Genomic DNA, 9,539 nt, shown 5'->3' on the forward strand with positions numbered 1-9,539 from the left:
CTGGAGGGCCGAAGGTTGGGGAAGCCTGCTTTAGCGGAAGCTGCTGTGACTGTTGAAAGTGCTATGATACCCCTTTAAATGTATAGTGCAGAATGGCCCGGAATCAATGGCCACGGAAATGGTCTGCTAACGCTTCCCTGCCAAAATTAGCTGCTCGAAATCATCCTGGGATACTTTGTGGAGTCAAACACCAGAGCGAGGCTTTGGCTGTGATGAAAGTCACAGGGAGAAGATGAATTGCAGAAACACCACACTTCCTGTCCCCCTGGTCCTCTGATCTTTTCAGAATTGAAACTTCATGTTTGGGAAATTTTGTGATGATGCCGCATTTGGAAAAGTGCATCTCATTGTGCAATGTTTGTTTTGAAATCTAGTTTCCGAGTACTGTATTTTGCTTTGCACGTCAACGCCATAATTCTGGGAAATTCAGGGGCGAGTTGTTTGTTGCTGGGGGAGTCAGCTGAGTTGGCACAGCGATTAGGGAAATGCACTCTGCACATGGTCAGGAGCGCTGTGCTCCATTTTCCATGCGTTCTAGAGCTGAACTGCAGACTTCACAGTTGTGCGGCTGAAATCCTGCCGATCACACTTTGGTTCAAAGTGAGCCCTGGACAGCCTCTGGAACAATATTTTGGAAACCGGCTGAAGTTTTAGCAAGTATTCCTTGACTGGGATGAGTGGGATGTTTGTATGTCTTAAGTGAATGCCCATTTATGCCGAAGGCAACTTTTGGACATCTTGGGGACTACCTCTGTAGCAGTGCTGTGCACTTTGTTTAACATACCATAGCCAACCTATTTTGATAGCAGGCGTGTTTGCAAAATGGAGAAACTTACAGGTGCCATGAACCACCCTGTTCTCAGGGCTGCAACAGAATGCTTCTCTCAATCCTGGTTTTCACAGGGACAGGGCTGGAGGGAACCCTGTGGGCACCAAGGAAGCCCCCTGTGGGTGAATGTGCACCCATGGGTGCCATATTGGCAGCCCGCAGCCTAGCGAGCTATAGCCAATTAAAGGAAGGGGTTGTTTTTAAGAACCACGCTTGTGTATGAGAGAGAAAAAAACTATTCTAAGCACTCTCTCCTAGCCATGATGGCTGTTGTCGTCCCTCCACTGCCAGACAGAGTTTACCTGCAAATGCCAGTTGCTGAGAGCCACAAATTCCTGCATTTCCGTGGGTTGGACTAGATGACCCTTGCGGGTCCCAACTCGTATAATTCTATAAAAAGGGTGCTAGACCACATGAGCCATTCGCAGGGCTAGAATGAATGCATTAACACCCCCTCCTCGCCAAAAATACGATATAAAAATCAAATCACCAGAGATATATGCGTGACGCACAGCCCCTGTATCCTGTCTCCTGCATTGTGACGTTGGTATAACCACGGCGGTCCGTCTGTCCCCCCCCTTGACACACATTCAACTGAGTCAGGAATAATTCAATAGATACTGACAAGGGCTGCAGCGAGGCTACAGCTCAACTGTTTTGGCTGCCCCATTGGCTTCATGCACGAAGATGGGTGGGTGGGTGGGTGGGTGACCCTGAAGTAGAGGGGAGCCCTGAGAAAGTGGGGCTGGGAGGGTGGTTTGCCGAGGCTCGGCGAGGGCGGTGTATGCAGCAAATGGCAACACTCTGCACTGCTGTCTCTCCAGCCCCTTGGATGTCCCTGTGGGTCTCGTGCACTTGGCATAGGCCCCAGGCGCTGATCTCATCCATGCTTTCGTGGCTGCTGCATCTGGAAGCAATTACCAATATGGGGTGGGAGGGAAGGAGGGGGGGTGAGAGATGTGTTCAAAACACAGCTGGGATCAGCAAGGCAGAGCTGGCAGGGTTGGGGGGAGGAATGGGGTGGGGAGGGGTAGAAACTAAACACACACACACACAGGGCCTCAAAATCCCGAAGCTTTGGGCTTGGGCTTTGTGTTGTCAGTCGCAGCTAGGGTCACGGGATGGAAAGAGGATTTTTTGGAACGGAGGGAAGAGGGGGAAAAAATATCCCTACTCTGTTCCCTCCCCTGGCTGAGCCACTGACCCAAATTTGGCATCCAAGTTCCTGTATTAGAAAGCTTAAACAGAGACAAATCCAGGGGACAGGCAGGCAGACTTCGCTCGAGACAATGGAAGAGTTTCGCAAAACCACGTCCTCCGGCATCACAGGCGACACAGGCAAACCCTAGACGTGGCTTGTTGCCATTTCCCTGTACCAAACCTGCCCCTGACAGGAATGATAGAATTGTAGACTTGGAAGGGACAACAAGAGCCATCTAGTCCAACCCCCTGCAGTGCAGGAATCGTTTGCCCAAGGTGGGATTCGAACCCACCACCCCGAGATTTAAAATTGCCATGCTCTACCAGCTGAGCTGTCCCAGAAATCTGAAAGCAGATTGTGAGCAGGTGCCAGTACTCTCCCTACTTAGGATTTCCCAGATGCTGCCATCCTGCCTCCGATAAATTTCAGAGGCCGCCGTTTGCACAAATCCCCTGAGGGGAAAAGCCTCCAGGGAAAATCAGTGTCAGGGCCAAAGACTTAACCGTTTTTAAATTATTATGGCACCAATAATTACAAGCATAACCACTTTGTTAAGGTGTCACAATACTGCGATGCTCGCTGCAAAAATGGCTACTGGGTGTGACAGGAAACATTCCACCCTATTAGAAAAAAAAAGGCAATTTAGGAGGGGTAGAAAACCACCAGAATAGATCATTGCGGTAGCGGTGAATGTGTGGGAACCTCTTTTCCATTGGGAAGGAAGTAATCTTTTTGTGTTTGTGTGTGCACACCTCTGCCTTTCAAGTCCCTCATTCTCAGCCCTTGATCCTTCTTCCTTCCTGCAGTGCTGTGACTTCACCTCCAGCAGGCAGTGGTTCCCACGGGGCCAAGAGAGGGAAGGTGAAAAAAATAAAATACAAAGCAGCAGCAGCAGCAGCAGCGAGCCATCTCAAGAGGGAATCTACATGGCAGGAGGGGAAAAGGAGAGCTCCCTTTTCCAGAGGAGAGGGCCAAGATTCCTTCCAGCCTGGCTTACGGCCACCAGGAGGTCTGCAGCCAGGCTGAGATCTCCTCCAACCTAAACACACACACAGTTCCTCAGGCCAGCTGACAAAGGCAGAAAAATATTAAGTGTGTAATCCTGCTGACTCTCTCCAACCCTTAGGCCGTACGTTTCGGGGAGAGGTAGCAGCAGTTTAAGCTTCTCTTGGAAAACCTCCCCGGAGCAATGAGACTCCAAACTGCTAGGATGGTGGAGCAAGGCAAAGCACTTTGCGCATGCTTTGGGATCCTCTTCGAAGGGTTGCAGGGCTCCTCTAACAGCTACAGATTATTTGGGTAGGCCTTTGCACCCTAAATACTTTCCCATATATTTTAATTTTTCTTCCCCTGCCCCCTTTTGCAGATTTTAGATTCTCGAGGTTATTGCCGTAAGCCACATTTCAGAACCTAGATGAAAAGAGGGGATGTGCGGTTTAAAATAAACAAACAACACGGTTCCCAAATTTTTCCATGGCTGTTAAGAGTGATACAACAGTCCTTTAACATGTATGGTGCGGAGGTGACACTAAGATGTGTGACCTCGAGATGAGCTTGTTCCAATGCACCAGCTCCTGCCCAAACCGTTTTTTTAAGCCTAAGCCACACCCCATAAAGCTGCATGAAAAACTGATCCTCTGCCAAACAGTGGCCCGCTGCTGTGCAAAAGGACCACCATTTTGTGCCGCTTCCTCCTTAACCCAAACAAACAGGAGCTACAGGTTCCATTTTCTTTGGACAGGAACGTTCTTGAAAGGCTCTCGATGGAACAATCCGATTATTTCCCCACTGCAAACGTCAGGTGGGCACCAGGGGAGGGAGACAACAATGGAGACGAATGGATGCGGCAACCTTGCCAAAGCTAAGCCAGCCAAGGCCTGATTCTCCTTTGCCCGCTGCCTCATCTCCTTAAGATACGGCACAGAAAATGGCTGCCGAGGCAGTTGGCCCCAAGCGAAGGCTCTAGGGCAGTTCTTGAACTTGAACCACATCGGGAATCTGTTATTCCTCCTCAGGGGCGAAGGAAGGCGGCATGACACCTGGGGCAGGCGTCGCTACGCACATGCGGTGTACAGTGGTACCTCAGGTTAAGAACTTAATTCGTTCTGGACGTCCGTTCTTAAGCTGAAACTATTCTTAACCTGAGGTACCACTTTAGCTACTGGGGCCTCCCATTGCTGCTGCGACGTTGTGAGCTCCCGTTGCTCGGTCCCAGCTCCTGCCAACCTAGCAGTTTGAAAGCACTTCAAAGTGCAAGTAGATAAATAGGTACCGCTCCAGCGGGAAGGTAAACGGCGTTTCTGTGCGCTGCTCTGGTCCGCCAGAAGCGGCTTAGTCATGCTGGCCACATGACCCAGAAGCTGGCTCCCTCGGCCAGTAAAGCGAGATGAGCACCGCAACCCCAGAGTTGGCCACGACTGGACCTAATGGTCAGGGGTCCCTTTACCTTTTACTGCCGCCGCCGCACAATTTCTGTTATCCTGAAGCAAAGTACTTAACACGAGGTACTACTTCTGGGTTAGTGGATTCTGTAACCTGAAGTGTCTGTAACCTGAGGTACCACTGTATAGCGGTTTGCTGCCGCCGCCGCTCCAGAGCTGTAAGGATGGTACCGGGATCCTCCATTTGCGGCTGTAGCGGTGACTGAGGGATCCCGGCACCGTCCGTACGGTGCTGGAGCGGCACCGGTGGCAAACCGCTATACAGCGCATGTGTGGTGTCGCTACGTGCAGCGCATGCGTGTGACGCCGCACATGCGTTGTATTTAGCAGTTTGCCACCGGCGCCAGGATCCTCTGCTCACGGATGGAGGATCTTCCACATGCGGCTGGGGCAGTGTGATGGCTGCTCGCGTCGCCGTGAGCCCCCATGGGGTGATTTCTTGTCACCCCTGCAGACATGGAACCCAGGGTGCACTGTCCCCCCGTTGTGACGCCACTGTTCCTCCCTCCTTGGTATTAAAAAAGAGAACATTAAAAAAACCAACACCACAAATCAAGCGCCAAATTGGAGGGGGGGAAAGTATTTATTTGGGGTCTTGCTCTTGGGAGCTTCCTTTAGGTTGAAGTCTGTTGCGTCGCTTTTCCTCTGCCTGTTGCTTTCGTTCATTCTGCTTAGCTTTCCACTTCTCCATCCCGTGATCCATTTCTGCGGAGATCATGGCTACCCGACGCTGAGGAGACAAGGTGAAGAGCGGAGTGAGCACTGTGCCTGAGGAAATCCTCAGCGGCCATTGGACAGGCGCTGTCTCTGTTGGTCCCATCTGCATTAGACATTCAAAGCAGTATCATACCACTTTAAACTGCCACAGCTTCTGCCTGATTCCTGGGAACCAGTTTTTTTTAAATAACACACACACACACACACACACACACAATCAAGCAGTATATAAATTTTAGGAAATAAATTTTTTAAAAAAGGGTTCTGAGTGTTGTTAGGAAACCACTATTTCCCTCAGAGAACTATCATTCCCAGAGTTCCCTGTGAGAACTGTAGCTCTGCTTGGGTGCATTTGGGGCCCTTTTCAACAAGCGTTTTAAGTGATTCTCTTTATCGCAGTCTCTATTCATATTGGATCTGGAACGGTTTCTACACATGAAATTGCTTTTAAACAGCGTTGTTTCGTTTGTATACATGGAAACACTTTTTAACATATGGAATCTTAAAAATCGCTTTTACATATGGAATTGCTTTTAGTGCTGCTTTTTTAAACTGCGAAATCACTTCAAGGTGTTTTAGGGGGGAAGTGATTCATATGCTGGATCAAATAAATAAATAAAATAAGTACATAATCTGTTGCTGAGGGTACATTACGTTACACCGTGAATTTTAAAACGGGTTTCAAACTGCACTGTTTCCTTCTCAAGAAATCTTGAGAACTGTTCAGCAGTATTCCGGAAGGCACAAAGCTAAAATTCCAAATGTTTGTGGGTAGCGATGGGATTCAAACTGGTTTACGTTCATAGCTTTAATGGAAACCCACCAAGGCTCATGCTTACCTTCCATCCTTATCCCAGTTTCAAGAGGTGAAAGCTGCTCAGCAGTGGGCACTCTGCATATGCTCATAGGCAACCTGCCTCTGGGCATATGCAGACTTAATTCATGGGATCCAGGACTGAGCCTGCCATTAAAAAAAACCAACAGACCTCTAGAGAAAGAACTCCCTGCCTCAGAGCCCACTGGATCCTTTTCCTATAGGGCAACAGCATAGTAATAGCCCCTTGAAGGGGTAAAAAAAATATGGATGTACTGTGCTATATTAGAAGCAAAAAATCTTGTTTTGATGAATTGGGAGAGCCGCAAAAAGATTCCATTGAGTACAGGGATTGATAATATGGACAGATTAGCTACATACGAATGAACTGCATGTCGACGCAAATGAAGAATGGATAAATATGAAGAAATCGGGAATGAATATTTAAGCGATAAGGCGGATAATGGTGGGAGGAGGAGAGAGAGGTGGGAAAATATTGTTAAAAAGGTGTAGTCATAGGTATATCAGTGTATTCAAATCTGAATTGTCAAATTGTGCTATTACTGTCATTATGGTTTTTGTTGTATGTGTCTTTTGCGGTTGTTGTTTGTATCGAAAAAATGATTAAGTAATTTTTTAACCCCCCCCAAAAAAACCCCCCAAACAGCATAGTAATAGCTCCAGATTGACTCATTTCTATCTGTTATTACACCTGTGAGGTTTTCCAGCATTCTGCCAATCCGGGAAGCCCCGCACTCCTCCTTAATGTTATTCCAAAATTCCCCCCAAACCAGGACTCCTAAGGCTCTTAGCCGCTCTGGCTCGCACTTACAGCCAAGTTTTCATTCCTTTCCTTCCGATGGAGATGATTTTTCATTGGTGGGGCTGGCCGCCCATCTGGGGTAGAGAAAAAATAAAAAAGGATACAGATACTTGCTCCTTCCCTGTATGCTCAAAAGTACAAGAAAGTAATCTTAATAGTACCTCACGCCAGGTTGTTAAGGTTATTTCAACACAGATGCATGCTCTCTTCCAGCCTTCCCAAGCTGGTGCTCTCCAGAGGCTGGACTACAACTCCCATCACTCCTAGCAAGGGGCTGATAGGAGTTGTAGTCCAACAACCTCTGGAAGGTGCCTGCTTGCAAAGGATGCTACAGTCACACCCTTTTATTGTGCCCTCAGATCATGGCTGATAGTAACAAGTTTTGTGGGCCATTAAAAAAAAAAATTATAAAGATTTCTTAGTTTACAAAAGTACGTGCAATGTCTCTTTTTAAAGCTGCGTTTTCTACAGATCAGTTTCATTTGCTGTGAGACATTAGTGTTACATTAGGAAGAAATGGGGGAAAGAAGTGGAGGGAGGAATGGTGATTATGGGCCAAATTTTAACACTAAAAGTTACTGCACTTAGCAAAGTACACTGGTTCTCTTCAGAATTAACCGAGCTGTGAGTTGGGGTGGAAGAGGAGATTATAAATACTGACCTAGTTGGATCAATGGTCCGATATTATGTAAAGGCAACGTTATTTTTATTTTGCAAGTTTGCAGCCTAAATACAGTGAAACAAATAATACAAACACCCATTTTTCTTACCAGCGAACGACCAGTCAGGAAGGTCTGTTAAGGGTCCATAATGTGAAGGGTTTATAGGGAAACCGTGCCTGGAAGGAAGTATACAGAGGGCAAAGTCATTTGCAGTGCTGCCAGAAAAGTAGTAGTAGTAATAATAATAATAATAATAATAATAATAATAATAATAATAATGGAGTAAGTAAGATGAAGGATCTCTCTCTAGCTCTGAAGATGCCTCCCTCTATCTCTGGCACTCACTTCACTCTCCAGGCCCCACCAGACTGATCCACAGTACTGCAATGGAAGGTCCTAGACATCGAAGCAATTTTTGCCAGCCGAGGTCCTGCAGGGTTAGAAGGGGAAAGAGAAATTCAGGATTCAGTTAGAATCACGGTGCCTTGTACTCTTGAAACCACTGCATATAGATAAATATACTTTAGGGGACACAAAGCTTTCTAAGCATTCTTCTGGTAATTGTTACAACAACCCTGTTAGGCAGGTCTATACTATTATTAGTATAGTATTAGTATTAGTTTCAATTTCGTTGTTCTGTATGGAACAATGACAATAAAGATTATTGTACTGTATCATATTATTATTATTATTATTATTATTATTATTATTACAAATGCTCCACTGCCCCAAGGCTACCACCAAGTTCATGGGCAGAGGCAAAACCTGACCCGAGAAGTAGAGGAAAGCAGGTACTCATCTGGATTAGCCCCCCCCCCCCATTATGGCAGGAGTGGGGAAACCTGTAATCCAGCATTCAGCAGTTTTCGACTACATTTCCCATCGGCTGTGCTGGCCCAGGCTGATGGCAGTTGGAAGTCCTATATCTGGAGGGTCAAATTGCCTCTTCCTCTCCTTACTTACAGGAACATAAGAGAAGGCTAAAATGATCAGGCCAACGGGTCATCTAGCCATCCTGTTCTCACAGTGGCTGATTAGATGCCTGTGGGAAATCTGCAAGCAGGATTCGAGCCATCTCCCCACTTGCAAGTTCTAGCAATGGGTATTTCATAGGCACAACAGTACAATAGCATAATGCTATAGTCAAAGCCGGAGCATAAATCAGTTATAACCATTATGGGCTCTGGCAACAGGTCGGACTTAAAATGTCAAAAGTCATATTATATTTTCATCGCAACGCACAAGCTAAAAGAAACTAAGCAAAGGCCATTTAGAAATCTTTATATATATATAGCCATTTAAAAGCCATAAAAGTCGTGTGCCCCCCCCCCCATCTTTTCAAAATTTGCTAGAGGAGCAACTGTGCATGTTTCACCATCCGGAATTTGACATGGGTATAATTCTGGAACAGCGACCTGCGATGATAGTAAGAAAATAGGGGCACTTGGGGAACAACAACTCTATTTTACCCCGCAATCCTCCCATGCATGTATACTCAGTAAGGATTCCCCATCGGGTTCGGTGGGGCTGACTCCCAGAAAAGCACAGAGCATCCTGCTTCTGGACAGCCATGCAAAACCCATAGCCCCGCTCCCTTCCCTAGCTCTCCCACCGGTAAGATTTCCGTACCCAGCCTCCGAGCCACGCAAGCTGCCATTTTGACACTAAACATCAGAGAACGGGACCATGCGCTTCCGTTCGCAGAGGTTGTACGGAAAAGCACACACACCTCCACTGGGAGTCGCCATTTTTAAATGAGCGCCGCCATTTTGAGATAATTCGTCAGCGGAAACCACCCACTTGCGAACGGAAAGGTCGCCTCATCCTTAAAAAAAAAAAAAAGGCCAGGAGGGCGCCATATTGTACGGATCGTTTCAGAGTTCTAAGAAAAAACCGTAGGAAAGAGGAGAAAACGCCCGAAGACTCCGTACACCCAGTCAGATATAGCTGCACATTCCCACAGGCCCCGCTCCAGGGCCTTGGGAACGTGAGCTGATCAATGTTCCTAGTTGCCTAAGGGAGATCTTTTTATTAGTGAGAGCAGCCATTTTG

General features: G+C 47.1%; 1 protein-coding gene across 2 annotated transcripts; it reads right to left on the reverse strand.

The window, feature by feature from the left end:
- Window positions 1-5,040: 5,040 nt before the first annotated feature.
- MRPL52 (mitochondrial ribosomal protein L52) lies at window positions 5,041-9,265 on the reverse strand. 2 transcript variants are annotated; one of them, XM_081836622.1, is made up of 5 exons: window positions 9,117-9,265; window positions 7,833-7,917; window positions 7,596-7,663; window positions 6,835-6,899; window positions 5,041-5,201 (listed from the first exon to the last, which is right to left on the reverse strand). In XM_081836622.1, exons 1-5 carry the CDS (start codon window positions 9,157-9,159, stop codon window positions 5,055-5,057), a joined length of 408 nt encoding a protein of 135 aa, XP_081692748.1. In that variant the 5' UTR covers window positions 9,160-9,265; the 3' UTR covers window positions 5,041-5,054. The 2 variants fall into 2 exon arrangements, with proteins under 2 accessions (XP_081692748.1, XP_081692747.1); XM_081836621.1 differs by lacking the exon at window positions 9,117-9,265 and adding an exon at window positions 8,957-8,987.
- Between the last annotated feature and the right edge of the window lie 274 nt (window positions 9,266-9,539).

Source organism: Podarcis erhardii, assembly GCF_964252035.2.
Source record: "Podarcis erhardii genome assembly, chromosome: 13".
NCBI classification, from domain to species: Eukaryota; Metazoa; Chordata; class Lepidosauria; order Squamata; family Lacertidae; genus Podarcis; species Podarcis erhardii.